Raw genomic sequence first — 17225 nt, 5'->3', positions numbered from 1 at the left:
GATTCTGCTGGCCCTGGTCTTCCGAGCTGGCATTCCACATAATGTCAGCCAGTTCGTCAGAATTTGACTCCCCGTTGGCCATAGGGAGGAAAGCTCGAGGTGAAGCTGATGACGCACACGAATTGTAGTCCTCGTGGGACGACGGGCCGGAGTCTTTAGGAGACCGTTTAGCTAGGTCGCCTCCGATGAGGGTCGAGCTTGAACAAATTCTTTTCACGTCGTATCTACTTATGTCAAAGTTCGTGACAGCACTCATTCCTCTAAACTTTATTGCAGCAATATCATACGCTTCTGCAGCTTCTTCTTGTGTACCTAATAAGTTGAAGCCACATTTAGTACTCTCGATACCATAACATAACATCGATAGTTAAAGTTGTTAGGTGTAAATTAGCGATATTGAACACTAGATGAGCGTTATTGAACTAGCATCAGCATTACATCATCGTATTGTGATCTATGGATTCCCAGATGAGTTGCACATGTAACAAAACATATGAATTAGGACGTTAACATTTTCGTCAAAAATGCAAAAGAATTAATGATTTCTCTTTTACCAAGCACGGACAGAGCAAAATCATAGGAATTTATGTTTGATGTCGGGTTCAAGTGCACAATTATAGAAACTTACTCCAAGGTAAAAAAAATGAAACTCAAAGGTACAAGAGGCAGAAGCAATACTTACTGAAAGTACCAAGGTACAAGTCCTTATTGCCTGCAACTCTTCCAATTCGGGCTTGCCACCTTCCATGCTGATGATGTCTGCAACAATGAGATTAGACCAAACCAAAATGATATAAAAAAGAGCATACAACAGAGACAGAGTTATGGGGTTGTCTTAAATTCCATACCAGAAATGGAGTATATATATATAGTATGTGGTACTAAATGTCATGTGCACATGCATATTCCATCAATTTTTCATTCTTGCAATTTTGTCCATTATTGAAGATGATAAATTGCCCAAAAAAGCTGCAAATATTTGCAGTAAATTATGGGGTTGAAGACTTTCTTGCAAGAAACATTTTTCTTGTTTTTCCTCCCTTTTTATTTTTATTTTTTTGGTAATTAAATCAACATTCCCTGAGTTTAGACCTAATTACACAAATATCTATTTTTTTAAATCACAAGTACACCGACGATGTACTTGTAATGTTATTAAAGGACAAGGGTGAGAGGTGTCAATATAAGTTACCTTTTCTTTTTAAAATCACAGATTACACCCGCTAAAGGGATGTTTGTGTAAAATTTCCCCTTTTTAAAGGAGGTATACATGTAATTACAACGACGTCAAGGGATGTAGTTGTAATTTCTTTGCATAATTAGACCTAACCTCATTGGGGGTGAATGTAATTTACCCCTTTTTTTTTTACCTCGTTACTCCTCTGTACATGGATGCTCCTCTAGAAAATCCACTGCTTTTCCTGGTGACAGATGAGCAATCGAGAGAATTTACAAATGATGGTATAAAAAATAAAGCAGAAAGTACAATCTAACATTGCTGAAATCCCATTACCTTCTCAAATGAGCAACAAATTCTTGCCTGCTCATGTTCTTCATCTCTTCAAGCTCTTTCTCATAGCTGCTTAGCTGATTTATATAAGATAAGAAAATCATCAAACTCTTACAACCAAACCATCTGCAGACCAAATAACTGGAACAAAAACTTCACGAACAGACAACTTACGGGGAAATTAATGTGTGTAGTTGGTCCCCAGTACTTCAGAGCAGCTAAATCATAAGCTCGAGCTGCTTTCTCTTCTTTATCATAACCCCCTGAACAAGAACAAGAACTTGTATGTAAAATTACATGCAAACATGTTTTGATTCTAAATATACACAATTGCAAAGAGAGCAAAGCTTACCAAGATACACTGTTGTCACAAAATAGACAATGAGAGCAGAAAATCCCAGAATTTGCAACATATGAAATTGTCAGAATATCATTTAACAAAGGGAAAAACATTCTCAAAATATGAGAAAAAGATCAAAATATAGTATGTCTGTTTTTCACCTTGTCTTCCTTTCCTAGTTTGTCCTTCCTTTCTGCAACTGTTATCCCACAAATGAGCTTCATATCTTCCAGTCCATCTATGCCTACAAACACATCAATTTCCTTACCATCACAAACAAATTACTACAACTGATAAACTATTCTTGCATGTTTAATGTCTTTCTGTTTGTTTCTTTTAAGGTTAATAATATAACCTTGTAACACCGCGGTACTGAGAAGTTCTTTGGCCGAAAGTATCAATTGATTTACGAGGTACAGGCTCCTTAACCGAGCTAGACTTTGCCACCGCCCGCTTCTTCCCATCACCCGCCGTCTGCAGCGGCAGCGGCACCGCCACCGGTATGTCGGGCTGAGAACTGGGGTTCACCGTTAAAGACAGCGCCTGAAAATCACACCGACTACTACCCTCCACAGACGGTTTCTCCGTTTGCTGGAGCCAAGACTTGAACCCTGAGACTGAAGTTGCAACGCTGCCGCCACCACCACCGCCGAAAGCAGCCGAGAAAACGCCGTCAGGATTTGCAGCAGTGGCAGTAGGGACTATGGTGTAGTGATATGGTGGGAAAAAAGGAGATGGGACGGTGAAATTTTCTCTTTTGTGGTGATCATCAGAACAGCTGCTGAAATTCGGTGGCATGTTCATGTTTATCTCTCCCGGTTCACTCGACGGTGAATTTGAGTAACAGCATCCGAGGAAATCTTCGAACTTTGGACCTTCTTCATTGAGGTTAGGTCCATTCATATCATTATCGTATCTCCAATCTACAAACACCCAAAACGAAAATCCCACTCTATAGCAACCCAAAATGTAAAAGCCCATTTGAAGAAAAACGAAGAATCAAAAACAAAAATCAAGTTCCACCCACAACATGTGTATATATATATATATGTAAGAAAAGAAACATACAATGTTTAGAGTCCAAAACGGAGAAGGAGCCATCAGAGCGCAAAGGCATAACAGGAACATGGGCGGCGGTGGCGGCAGGGAAGCAGCAAGCCCCGCCGCCGCGACTGTCATCAGCGGCAACCGCCACCTCTTCTTCTGTAGCATCACCGCCGACTTCAGCATCACCGCCAACTCTAAGGTGTGGAGTCAGAGAAAACCCCAGCCAGTTATTACTACTCATGATGCTGCTACTACACAACAATAATGTCAAATATCTGTGTGTATATATATCTATTTCAAATCAAATTCACTGTTGAAAAAGGGTGTTTGTTTTTCTCAAACACAAAACCCTCACCACACACAATCTTTCACACACTTTTGGGTTTTTGTGGGGTTTCAGCTCAAACTTCAAAGCATTGTGGGAAAGAACTGAGAAGGCCTTTCTTGGTACTTATATATATATATATATACACACAGTACACACACTAGATATAGATAGATAGATAGATACAGTGTATGTATGTGTTTGTTGGTCACGAAGAATTAGTAGAATTTACCCCTCAGCCTCGTCATGCAGAAGAGAAGGTTTCATTTTTTACTTTTATTTTTGGGAGTTAATTAATAATTAATAAAATGGGTATTTTCAGAATCTATGAATATGATCCATCGTCTTATTGCAGCAGTTCTGTGGCATTCTGCAAAATGAAACCTCGTTTTTCGTTCCACGCTCTGGGTCTGCAGGAGGAGGGGCTGGAATCAGGTGTTGTCTCGGCTACATGAGCCCTTTTCTTGTGCTTGGGGGGTCAAGCGAGGAATTGTGTGGGTCGGACACTTGGTCGAGTGTTATTGGTTATGTCAAAAGGTGCGAGTGGGGGTATTATAGCTAAATGCTTCCTGTTTTAAATGACCTTTATAACCCTCTTTTGTCTCATTGGACTACATTTCAGGAAGACTACAGTGTATTATGGGCCTAATTTCGGTGTGCATTGTAAAGCCCAATAAGAACATTAGATTGCTTAACAGTATTATCAGTAAGCCCACTAAACGCGAAGAAATTGGGCTTACAGGTTTGAAAAGCCCATAATTTAACATGACAGTGCGGCCCAGAATTAGATTGGCCCAATAAGTCGAATACTGTGGTTGGGCAAACGAGAGAACACTAAGTGAGGTTGATGATGGACTCATGCTTGAATATGTTGGGTTTAAGTTATAGCTATCTACTTATTCACATGAAACCATGCTTCCTTCATGTCTCCCATCTCATTAAACTATGGGTGGCCCAAGGATTTCTTAAAGGATCTTGTTTGTGTTTGTGGGTTGGGGCCTAATGGGAAGATCAAAACTTGCAGCATGCATTCATGATTTCTTGAGGCGAGAAGCTCACAACGAAAGTCATTCGGCTGCATAGCCTAGACAAACTTGGACGGTCGTCCAACGTTGTATAAACATCTCGTTAAAAGAATTCCCAACATCAAGATATTGGGAATTTCTTACAAGCACTTTATCGCGCTGTAAACAAACACTATGTGAACAATCTTTCACCGTATGCATAAACTTGGATCACTTTCTTTCTACTTTTTCCAGAAGCCAGTCGAGTGATGTCCTGCAGAACTTAACCTTTCCCTGCTTCCTCAAGAAGTTTACTTTTGTTACGCGTCTGTTGCTTTCCTTGGAAAGTTACGAACGTTGTTGGTTTGTTATCTCATCTTGAAGTTATCAAACTAGAAGAACAGGTGTTTAAGGACCCCGAGTGGAGCCCAAACGAGGGGCAATTTGTACGGCTCAAATTCCTGCTAGTCAAGTCTTATCATCTTGTTCAATGGGCAGCCGATAGCACCCATTTCCCAGGCCTTTGAGCTCCTTGTTCTTCGACATATGGCCAACTCAGCTGAAATACTGTCATGATTCTGCTCTCATTTCAGCAAAGACAACAGCTTAGGGACAAGAAAGCCTGGGTTACGAGGGCCTTCACGTTAGAGTTTGGAGCGCACAGGGGCTGGAAGAACTAGAGTGGTTGGCCGAGTGATAATTTCCAAATTTCATTCTTGTTTCACGTGCTGAAGTTCGTTCAACGATCACTACTGAAACATAATAATACACAAGAGACGGTAGACTGCTGCAAGTCAACCATTCACTAGGAAACAGGGAAAAACAGTGGTTGAATATGGTGGATTTCAATTCAAAATTTAGAAGCACAACGCCACGAAGATGGCAATGGCTCAAAATTACTAGAACAATGTTCTTCAATAAGTCGTGTTTCTCAATTAATTTCAAAGTGGAATGGCATTTTACATTGTCCATCCCCTGTTTCTCTTTGATGATTCCAAATTTAAAACATTTCAGAAGACGATAGTAGCCATAAATATTATTAAGACTGACTAGGGACATTCAAACCCAAATCAAGAAAGACAGAAAACACAAGATTGAGAAAATGTTTACACTTAAAATGAACTGGACTGTAAAAGAATGAAACAAGAAAAAAAAAATACCTTGGCCATGCAAACATATATGGGCATTTTTAGGTTCATTTTTTGAAGTGCTCTACTTCTGCAGCAGCCCGATAAGAACATTAGATGAACCTAACATTGTTTTTCAAAGAACAGACAACTGCAACCCACTAAACATGACCTGGTGCTAATCATCAGGCTTTGCAAACAGGGCAGTTTTTGTTCAAAATAACATCAGAAAAGCACCACATAGCCATAAATAGAGACAAGATGAGCAGATAATTTCATACAGCAGCCACATAATCGGTCACAATAGTATACATAATATAATGATGTAGGAATAGGTACAAAACGCTGTATGGTTCCCTTGAGTCCCTGACAGGCTGACACGAAGAAAAACAATACAGACCAAAAATTACCCTGTATTTCCCAATTTGTGGAATGAAATAATGGCCAAATTCTGCAAATATGTGCCCTGGGGTAAAAACCAATTGAAAGCAGCAGCATCTCCAAATTGTGCACCTATCACCATTCAGAATCTAACCTAGGACCTGAACAAGGAAACAAGTAGGTGTGCCATCAAAGAGAGCAAAAGAAGTTATAATGACAATAGCAATAAAAGAATCCATAGAAAGAATGTGGAGGTTCCCTACCAATAAAGGGCTCTGGAATGCTCACTGTCCACTTAATATATGAGATGAGACCAATCAAGCAAAATAGCTAATGAAGAACAAAATGTAAAACAATACAAAATATATACTCATACTCCTCATTGCAAGGCCTCCAAATTGAACCCAATTTTATCATTCCAAATAGATACTAGTATGCTGTGCAGAGAGAAATTTCAAATACAGCAAAGTGAGAAAAACATTGCATGTCGTACCTTATGTACAGCTTTATGAATGCAAAAGACGAAATCTTGGTAATAGTCATCCCCAAGCCATGGAGCATGCATAATTGACCACCAATTTACCATCAAAACCAAAATTCTGCAATTTAAACATAAAGGCTAAGCGAAAAATGTGCACAAGAATGAGCTGCAAAAATCATAAAACTTTTGGCATTTCAGGTGAACCATGAATGAAACGAAACTAAAAGTTCAATAATTTTCTAGATATTTCATCTCCATATAAGACAAAATCCAATATGAAATTTTGAAAGGTTGAATAACCAAAAGTCCCCAGTTCAACCAATTGACGAGAAACCAAAAGGAGAGAAAGCAAATGATCACTTCCAACACATACCATAATAAACATTTAGATCCTAGCTTATGTAGTTGGCTTTCTGAGGGCATATACTGATATACAGTGTTGGCCACCATAATAACTTTAAACGCGGCAGAAGACAACATAAATAAAAGGAAATTTGATATTGCTTCACTGAATCAAAAAGTTACATAAGACAGTTGAGAGCAAGTCGCCAGAAACATCCAGCCCCACACCAACCACAATAATAAGTTATGTTTTTGGGGGAAAAACAAAAACTTACATTATACAGGTCTATGACCAACTCATCAGGATTTGGCGAGAAGGCACTGTTTACATACACAAACTAAGAGAAGAAAAGGAAATCAGTAACATTGAGTAATGGTTAAAGCTTTAAGACCAATAGTATAAAGAAACCTACTAGTGTATCCCTGTGAAGTTGACGACGAAGAAAATCTATAACCTTCACAAACTTGTCGGTCCCAGCAATCTGCATTTCACAAAAACTCACAACATATATATCAAAAATTGAGACAGCCACTTACTTGTAATAATTATGCAAAACCACAATGATCCGATGGACAAAAGACGGCACATGTAGTTATATCCACATACAGTGACTTCTACATTTACAGTGTCAATATTACCAAAAACTTGAGCGAACACAATCTTGCATAACAAATACAACCAGGCTATCGAAACCACGGATAATATGAACTTGCTAACACAGAGGGCAACAAATGTATATTTACTAGGAAAATTGGAGGCAAAAGATCATGGAAAATTAAAACTTTTTTTTCTTTTGAAACTTGAAACTGCACTCATCTACTAATCTTCTGTTGCTCCTTTAGCAACTCAAAACACCAAACTAATAACAGAATTCAACAAAAAGGAAAAAACTTTTCCTATTCACATAACCGAGCCAAAAGCAAATCAACCTTGAATTTGGCTTGCTTGAGAATCGGAGCGTCGCCGGTAGCTCTGAGATGAACAACCACTGCATCAAAAATCGCGGGTGAACATAACATCAAAGTGCAGGAAAGAGATTGTTCATCCAAAATTTCATCAAGTGAAAAGGCAAACCTTTACGAGTCTCCGACGCCATAGCCAATTTACGGAGCAAGCTGCTCCTGTATTTAATTCAGTCTGCTCAATGATGTGGGATCTTCTCCCGTTTGACTTAAAATTGCAAATACACACAACTACGTTTTCCTCAAAACACACGGCTTTATTTGAACCGTCCTGTTCGACTCTTCCTTTGCCTTCTCTCTCTCTATTTTACACCCTTTATTTCTTTCCTCCTTTTTTTTAAAATTACAACAAACTCCTCTAAATTTTGTTATAATTATAAATATTTTTCTATTTTTTTCTCTTTTTTTCCTTTTTAAATTATAGCAAACTCTTTTAAGTTTTATTGTAATTATAAATATTTTTTATTATTTAAAAGTCTATAGATACTCCTAATTTTCACAATCATCAAACGATTAGTCCAATATATTACCTCCACTCATTTTCCGCTATTTTTATGTGAATTAATTAAAATATTTTCGTAGACTATAAACTATAATTTTATTTATTTGTTAAAATTTTGTAACATTATTTTATAGAGTAAGTTAACTACTTTTGATTTTTTTTATAATTTTTATTTTAAAGAAAACAAAAATACATCAAAAATAAAATTAATAATTTCATACTTTAATTTCATCAAATATCAATAATTTTTCAAATAACAAAAAGATATTGATAATTACATTAAACCACAAAAGAAACCATCGTATTTTACCCTTTTTCTCTCTTTGTTTTTTCTCTTAAGAGAATGGAATTTAGTTTTACAAATTACAAATGTAAAATTAGTTAGGAAGTATAAAGGAGGGAAAAACACACTGCAAATTTCATTAAATTAAATGGTATTTTACTCTAGTAGTTATATTTACCACTCTTTGAGAACTGTAAACTAACCATATAAAAAAATATTATGACATTTGACATGTAGTTTGATCGATTATAATCAAACCCAATTGGGAATTAGAATTACACGCCAATAATCTCCCACCAGTAATTCTAATTTTTTGGTTAATATGAATAATGCTTATAAAATACAATCAAGTATATTTACAAGGCTTATAATACAACTACAGAAATACAGTCAGTTTGTAGTTAAATAGAGCCCGTCACAATCACTCCTACAGTAAGGAGATGAACACAAAAAACCCCATCAAGCCAATATTTCCTCTAATGAATTTCTTGCACTTCAATTGTGCAGAGGTTCAATCAACAATTACTAGTGAAAAAGACATAAATATATATATATACAAAAAGAGATGGTAGGGATAAGAGAGAATCCTGCTGCAAATCAAAACCATTCACTAGGAAATAAGTTGGAAGAAGCTGAATCTGGTAGAATCCAATTTATAAATGTAAAAACACTTCAATTATTTCACTCCACAACGATGGCAATGGCTCAGAATTAAAACAACAATGTCCTCCAAAAATCTTGCAGTCCAATTGGATATGCACCTTCTGAAACCAGCCCGGAGATCTCAGTCGGCCTGCAGGAGCAAGAAGGTTTGTTCGACTTATATGAAGTATTTATCAGGAAATTGACCTATATTATAAGGTTGTAACAAAAGATGTGTAGTCAGTCTTTGCATCCCAAGAAATATAGATGCACATGAAGACAACCCTTTTAGAAAAACATATATTGATCATAAGACACTCAACAACCACCACCAAGATCTCAGATATCTCATTTTGAGAATAAGTGAAGTTCATGAAATCATTGAACTTCAATCCTCTTATTTGAATATACAATAACATATTGATTGACAAATTATTTCTTCTAAGTTGGATGTAGTGGTGGGTCCTTTTACACCTCCAATCTTCTCTTATGTGGAGAGCTTAGATGCAGCGATGAGGAGAGGGGGAGAGAAGAATGGCAGAGAAATACAAAAGAGATTATAGCACAAACCATCTAAAGATCAGCATTGTTGACATTTTCAGCTGAGTATATAAGACAGTATAATGACACAGCATGATAAAAATGAGAGTATCACATGATATATCCATAGTATAGCATTTCAAAACCAATTTGTTATCTTAGGAATGACCTCAATGTTGTTTAAACTCAAGCAATAAGACATTATAACTAGAGGGAACTTATACCTAGAATCTAGTGGTCTGTTGCAGCATCTGGGGCACAGCAGATTGTGAAACCAACTGCTCGGAACTTGGAGAAGGCCTTATCATGTGGTTTGGACCAACTGGGTCGCTAGGTCCCTGCCTGGCCATCTGCTTAGCATTATCATTGGTATCAGATTGTACAGGCTCCATTAAGGTACGTATCTGAGTATAAATTTCAAGATTAAGTTATGCATTCATTAAGAAAAGAATGTAGGTGAACTTTCAGCAGAAAAAATAAACTCACCACATCCAGACGCTTCTTGTGGGCATCACTTGGAGGCTGCATGTTATTTTAACTCAGTGTCAATATAGATGAATGTACTTTTATTCATAGCTCATCCAAGTAAAAAGACATTTTACATGTGATATGAGCAACAATTCCTACTGTTCCATTACCGCATAGCCTTATCAACAAAGGACTTGGGACGAAGCTTTTCTTTTCAAGTGGCAAATTCATCGAACTCTTGCATTTGGGATACATGGATGTTGTAAAATTTACTCTCTAAATATATATTAAGCAAATACTGAACAATTTTTAACCTTATTCTAAATTCAATAGCCACAGTATCCACGGATTTGCAGGAGCCAAAGTAACAAACAAAGACGTTATGTCGCAATTTATGATTTTCAACCAGACATACAACATCGAGAAAAGATAGCATAGAGAGAAGAAGAAGCTTACATGGTCTGTGACGTGTCTTCTTTCTTCACTCGAAAACCCAGGAATTGTCAACTTCCAGTTTTTTTCTGCAAAGGCTTCACTCAGTCAGCTTAATTCGAAATAACTATAATGCAAAGAAGGGGCCGCCTTTTCTGAAGAGATTTAAGAGTTAAATGATAGTTGCCTCTGCACTAACTAAACTCAGAAGAAGCTAAAGATCAGCAGTGAACTGCAATGTTCAATGGAAAAAATTTAGCAAAAAAGACCTTGCAATGCAGTACAAACCTAGATGCAGCAACACATCTTTGGATTCTAAAGTTGAAGATTTCCGATGCTTTGCCAGGGTGCATGCAAATGTAGTAACCTACACCGTTTAAGACAGGATATGTTATCAAAAGAAGCAGCAATGCTCAACACTTGAGCAAAGCAAATCATCAATCAAGTATTTCTATGTCATATATAAAATATGCCAGCATGGCAATTAACTTGAATGGAATCCCATGTTTTAGCCATCCTCAATGTTAAAATCTATTACATATGATAGAGTCGCATCAGTACCTGATTAATAAACAAACAATATTCATCTCAAAGTTCCAAGTTTTACGGGCTACCCACTCCAATGGTAACCAGAACAACCAAAGTTGGGTAGAACACATCCTGATGCCCCCACCCAACAAATTAAAGTAATGGAAAAAGGAAAGGGTAAAAGAAAGAAAGAGCGAAAACTAGTACAGACAAACTAAAAAAGATAAAGACCGACTGGCATGCCCAAGACTACCTTCTCAGTTAACAACAAACCCAATAAGTATTTTACAACCAATCATTTCAAATGCCCAATGCGGCGTAAAGACGCTGACAAACTCTCAGCAGTTACTCCAATAAATACACAATTAAAGCAAAAGCAACATCGGACAAGAATAGGAAATAAGCAGATGAATCAGAACATCCAGAAACAGCTAAAACAATTATAATAAGATAGAAGACAAATGCATTGCAGGCATTTCCAAGCCTCACCGAATCAATAAAGTTATCAGCAATCTCTAAAAGGAGGTCTTCGACTTCAGGATCCAGTTTCCCATTTACATCCAACTGCGACATACAAATGGTAATCAATCATCATTTGTGGCATAAGTATCCATAAATAATATATACAAAATTGATAAAGTGTTTGGCATTATTTTAGTTACTTCCTAATTCAATCCTGAATCATCTAATTTTAGATTGGGGATATTCCAAAAAAATTATATATAGCATTCTAATCTTTAACTTGTGATTGGGTGTTGCATAATGTGTGAAAAGAAAACACCTGAATAAAAGAAACTACAGGAAGAACCTGTGATACTAGATCTTGTATTTTTCTCTTTCCAAGAAGTTGGTTGCTTGCTTCTGTGCCTTGACTTGAACTCCCACCTGGTGTAGTTGTTCCAGATGCAGTAGCATCTGGCTGTGATCCTGTCAAACTTACAGATTTCTGGCCTCCAGGGGCCACCATTCTTGGAGACTGCTGTTGATGGAAAAGTTGCTGGGATGCAGGCTGCTGCTGCGGCACTGCTGCTGCATCGGCTGTTGCTGCAGCTGTTGTTGTTTCTGTTGATGCACCTGTGGATGGCCCATCTGCGTTTGCTGCTGAACTATTTGGGACAACTGTTGTGCATTCAGTCCCACTGAATTCTGATGCAACTGTGAAGAAGCTAGCTGCTGCTGGATAAGCAGTTGTTGTTGCCGATGTTGTTGAAGACGAAATGAAGAAGAATTGGGAGAGGATATTGCTGGCATTTGCTTTAACCACTGCTGTTGAGATATAGCATTCTGCATCATACCTGGTTGTCCATTCTGAGCCAGTCCAGCAATTTGAGCATTCATAAATGACGTCCTCGTTATATTTTGTCCCTGCAGTTTATGGGATAACGTCAACATTACATATTTTCCATAACAAGAGAGGCAGGGGGGCATCAGGAGAGCCAGCAAAATCGAACCTGTCATCTGTTAGATTCTAACATATCCACATCATTCAATGAGGACAAAGATGGTATTAAATCAATCACAATAGAAGGCAGGCTAGGCAGCAATTTAGAATTACAAACACGTGAATAGTTACCAGAATGCTATTTATAGAGATGGAATATTAAATGCATTTATCTTGGGACACTGATATTTCATTACATGATTTTTTTTCCTCACCCTACAAAAATCTCTTACTGTCAGAGAATTTTCATTTCACACATTCCATGTGCATTTACACAACGTGTGAACTATTACCCAGGATTGCTTATCTAAAGTCATTGGGAAGTAGTCAATCATACTTTCTTAGAACATTAATAATTTATTTCATTATTTGTTTCACTCGACCCGAAAAGTTCTTACTCTTGGAGCATTTTTTTATAAAAAAAAATGGTAATGGAACTCCACTTAAGCTCGTTTGAAATGCATTTAAGAATCTAAAAAGAGTCAGATATACCGGACAAAAAAAATGAAAACCAACAGACCCAATAAAAGAAAGGGGAGAGAGAGAGAGAGAGAGAGAGGGAGGGAGGGACATAACAAATTGAATAAAAAAGATAACCCAACCCTTGACCTGTCAAAGTTGCAACTTTTTATCTAAGCGTAAAACATTCATTCCTAAATCTTCTCTTTCAGTGACAATTACATCTCAGCCCCACACATTAAGAATAATTTCAGCCATAAAGTCCGCAGTCTCATAGGCTTATCATGCAGTCCTTCAGGTATCTCACTTAGAAACAAGAATCGGTTTTGTGACTAAATAGGCTGAATGTTAAGGTCCACATAAAATATGTTATTGAATAATTGAGCTCGACATACAGAATCGGGGAAAGAGAACCAAAAACACAGGGCCAGCAAAGACAAATCTAGCAATCATGTTTTGAGATTAAAGGATGCTAACAATCCAAGATTATAGATTAAAAATTTCCAATCTAGCATTACCAACAATCACTGTAAACAATGTAAAAAGCCAGCCACATCAGCAAGTTTTACCAACTTGAGCAGCAAAATTTTTCTTCTTAAGGAAATGAATGACTCGGGATTGCATCATTTTACAACACAATGAGCCCATAACTGCCAATATATGGCAAGACCAAGTACAACATCACATCTGACCTCGTAATACAGAGTTCATTGCTCTTCAAAGAGTTAATGATTTAGCTTTGGTAGATAAACACTATCTATTCTGAAAACCAAATTCCTTCATCTAAGCGTTCAATTGATTAAGAGGTCTAAATAATACGCAAGGTGAACTTAATTAGGAAAGACCATTATCTTTAATAGTTTCAGATATGTGGTATGAGTGGAGGGCCCCACTGCTTAGAGCAGTGGACATTTGGAAAAGAAGTCGTGACGGTTCAAAAACTCATGGGACAAAATCCCTAAGAGTCAGGAAGTACGGCCGAATGTTCAAAGGCAAGACGTATAGTTCGGAAACATTCACTTAAGGTCTTCATGTTCTCCATGAGACAAAGAACAAACAGAAGACACTCTTCCTATAATATAGCAAGATTTCAGTGGATAACATTTTAAGTCGAACAACAAAAAAATCTGAATTAGGACAAGGAAGCAAGGGCTCAATAGGCTAAATAGGAAAGGGAACAAGAGCACATAGGGCAAGCGGATAGCAACATCGAACAAAGGGGGGTTAAGGCATATAGTCCACTCTTCGGATTATGGAAAGAATATGTAAGGTCCATCAAACGTATAGTCCCACTTGAGAAACTAGTATGGAACAGTGTAGAAACTCTAACCACGAATCGCAAAGCTTAAGACATGATAAAGTAAGTGAATTACAAAATCTTATAACAAAGACACTATCATAGACATGCATCCCTCCATAAAGAGGAAGATAGAACTTCTTGCTCAAAATCATCCTGCTGAGGCTTGACACAAGGATAGGGGGCATGGGTCATATAGAAATATGACAAACTCAGGCATTAACAAAATAGCTGAGGTATTTGCAAGACTGGTTACAGTGCTCTGCCTCATTTTGAATAAACATACATGAATCTCGAGAGATAAGATCTCGTCAAGAATTATACCTGACCAGCAGTAAGGGCATTTTGCTGTGACAGTTGCTGCCTCAGTTGGCTGGGTGTCATCCTTTGCTGAGCATAAGCATGCATCCCATTCGCTCTAAGTTGAGAACTCAAGTTGAGAGACCCCATCATTCCCATGGCTTGCATCCCTGGCAAGGACTGCCCAGGAGAATTACCGGGATGGAACTGAGACCCTTGCATGAATCCAGTCTTCTGCCGTGGCTGCACCCATTAATAGCACCTAGCTCAAAAACTAATATATAGTGACCCAAAAAGTTCTCAACTGGTAAAGCCTCTAACTCGGAAACTAACTTTTGAAATATTATAAGGAAAAAGATCCATCTGTCTGATAAAAACAAATACCATCTCAAAGATGATTATAGGGAACCAACCTCAGCTATCCGTAGCCACAGCCAACATCCATTTAGACACCGATACATATTATATACATTTATAGAAACAAAAACCTAAGATAATAAATGGTACATAAGTTAATTACCAAAATCCAAGAACATTCCAAAGTTGATCAAGTGAAAAAATTGTACTTCTAGGTAAAAGCTCTAGAACACATAATTAAGGAGTAATACATAGCCAATCATATAATGATGGGCAATGTATCCATCAAAAACCAAATTTTCCAAGGGAAACTAGAGATAACTTAATACCATACTCCATAGAATGGTCGAAAGCAAAGCATGACCGTGCCAAGATCACCTTTTTCTATGTTAAGCATAATACCCCATACGAACACCAAAATTCAAAATTGTAAACATGCAATGATCATTTTTCCACCTAGAAAATCATATAGCACTTATTTATCAGACTCATACCGATGTCAAAAACTGATTTTGCAAATTAAACTGGGCAGCAGCAGCAGCCGCTTGACCAGACAACATTGGCAGATGCCCTGTTTGGCCCATTAGCGCAGACCTCGGCAAATTGCCACTGCCTATCTGCCCCATTTGCTGCTGCTGCAACTGATTCTGCTGCCCCATCTGCTGTTGCTGCAACTGATTCGCCTGCCCCATTTGCTGTTGCTGCAACTGATTCTGCTGTGCCATTTGCTGTTGCTGCAACTGATTCTGCTGTGCCATTTGCTGCTGCTGTAGCTGACTTTGCTGCCCCAATTGCTGCTGCTGTAGCTGACTCTGCTGCCCCAATTGCTGCTGCTGTAGCTGACTCTGCTGCCCCAATTGCTGTTGCTGTTGCTGTTGCTGACTCTGCTGCCCTATTTGAGGTTGCTGCAGCTGATTCTGCTGCCCTATTTGCGGTTGCTGCAGCTGATGCTGCTGCCCCATTTGCGATTGCGGCAACTGATTCTGCTGCCCCATTTGCTGCTGTTGCTGCTGATTATTATTAGTACTACTGATACTAACATTACTGTTCTGTTGCGGCGGCTGTTGCTGAATTGAGTTCATTCCGGCAAAACTCATCTGGCCGCGAGGTTCGCCGGATCGCCGCTATATCAGCCCAAAAGTGAAAGGGTGACGGCGTCCCAGAGTTCCAGATATCACGCCCACGAGAATGAACCGGAGTGGATCGGCGATTGCCTGGTGGAACGGCCGAGATACAGCGGCGTAAGCAGCAATTTCGGTGGACGCGGCGGAGAAAATCGAAAGGTGACTCAAGGTATGAGGCTTTAGCTATCGAATTGAGGAAGGTTTGTGGTGTATTGAACGACAAATGATTTTCGGATTTCTGGAAAGAAAAAATATTGAAAGTTAGGTTTTAGTGAAGAGAAGGAAAAAAAAGGGATGAAACAAAACGGAGAAGAAGAAATAAAAGGGAAAATAGAAAATAAAGCAAGAAATACTATATAACTTCTCTATTTAAATCTATTATTTTTTTATATATTTACTCTTATTATTATATTTATATAATAAAAATACAAATAAAAGTAAAAATTTCCATTTTTGTGGTAATAAGATATTGTTATCTTAATTCAACTTTTCGAATTTTACTAATATAGCTACTTAATCTATTTTTAATAATAGTATTAATTTGTTTTGAAATTGTCGATTGATTTCAAAAAAAAATAATATATAGGGCGTTGAATCTTGTAATAGTCTGTTGATTATTTTCAAATTATCGATATATTTTTTTGAAATACTGATAATTAATTTATGATTAAAAATACTAATGTATATTTTAAAATAAAAAAAAACAAGTTATAAATAATTTTCTGCTACCTAACTTCTCACCTCTATTCTCTTACTTATAATAATATTAAAGCCACATATAAATAATTAAATTAGCTAAACTTATCCTCAATTTAATATTTTTCAAATTTTAGCTTTATATATTCTCAAATCAAAAAACGTTTTATATAAAAAAATTGACACTAAAATTTTAAATCCAAACGACCAGGCAAGCGCGACTTCTATTATTATCGATTGTTGTGGTGCATATAATGTGTGCGCAAAAAAAGAAATAAATTTACTTAATATTTATATAATTATAATCTAATATAGTAAGTATAATTCTTATTATAATTGTTGTGGTTTTTTTTAATATCAAATAAATAAATGTGATCCATTATCTTGAATCCAATGAACGCATTTACAAAGGGCATTGCAAAACTTAGGGGATAAAGAGTATATTACAATAGAGAGGAAAGAGAACAAAATTAAAGGGAAAAAAAAAAAGAATTTACTCGTCATTTTATTTTTTATATATAAATATTGGATTAGTTTAGTCCATATGTACAATGCACAGCAAAATATTTGTTGTTCAACTCTCAATTTTAATATAGTATAGATCATAAGAACACCTGACCAATGCCTCACACCCCA

At 37.2% G+C, this 17225-nt stretch overlaps 3 protein-coding genes across 3 annotated transcripts; all 3 read right to left on the bottom strand.

The window, feature by feature from the left end:
• On the bottom strand, positions 5 to 3491 carry LOC105157854 (AP2-like ethylene-responsive transcription factor AIL1; the record flags this gene model as incomplete). Its single annotated transcript, XM_011074350.2, has 9 exons — positions 2919 to 3491; positions 2206 to 2773; positions 2012 to 2094; positions 1863 to 1871; positions 1685 to 1773; positions 1514 to 1587; positions 1371 to 1421; positions 683 to 759; positions 5 to 312 (listed from the first exon to the last, which is right to left on the bottom strand). Coding segments are annotated over exons 1-9 (1479 nt in total), but the record flags the coding sequence as incomplete, so codon positions are not given.
• LOC105157798 (ubiquitin-like protein ATG12) lies at positions 5605 to 7809 on the bottom strand. Its single transcript, XM_011074278.2, has 6 exons — positions 7633 to 7809; positions 7488 to 7546; positions 6971 to 7039; positions 6833 to 6895; positions 6228 to 6333; positions 5605 to 5895 (listed from the first exon to the last, which is right to left on the bottom strand). Exons 1-5 carry the CDS (start codon positions 7652 to 7654, stop codon positions 6274 to 6276), a joined length of 273 nt encoding a protein of 90 aa, XP_011072580.1. The 5' UTR covers positions 7655 to 7809; the 3' UTR covers positions 5605 to 5895; positions 6228 to 6273.
• Positions 8776 to 16200, bottom strand: LOC105157797 (transcription initiation factor TFIID subunit 12b). The gene is given in 10 exon segments (XM_011074277.2): positions 8776 to 9098; positions 9712 to 9891; positions 9974 to 10009; positions 10412 to 10476; positions 10676 to 10754; positions 11405 to 11479; positions 11724 to 11938; positions 11941 to 12280; positions 14437 to 14655; positions 15264 to 16200. Coding segments are annotated over 9 exon segments (1812 nt in total). The 5' UTR covers positions 15867 to 16200; the 3' UTR covers positions 8776 to 9098.

Source organism: Sesamum indicum, linkage group LG3, assembly GCF_000512975.1.
Source record: "Sesamum indicum cultivar Zhongzhi No. 13 linkage group LG3, S_indicum_v1.0, whole genome shotgun sequence".
Taxonomy (NCBI): Eukaryota; Viridiplantae; Streptophyta; class Magnoliopsida; order Lamiales; family Pedaliaceae; genus Sesamum; species Sesamum indicum.
Note: the sequence above shows the minus strand (reverse complement) of the source record. Positions and strands in the feature narration are given on the sequence as shown.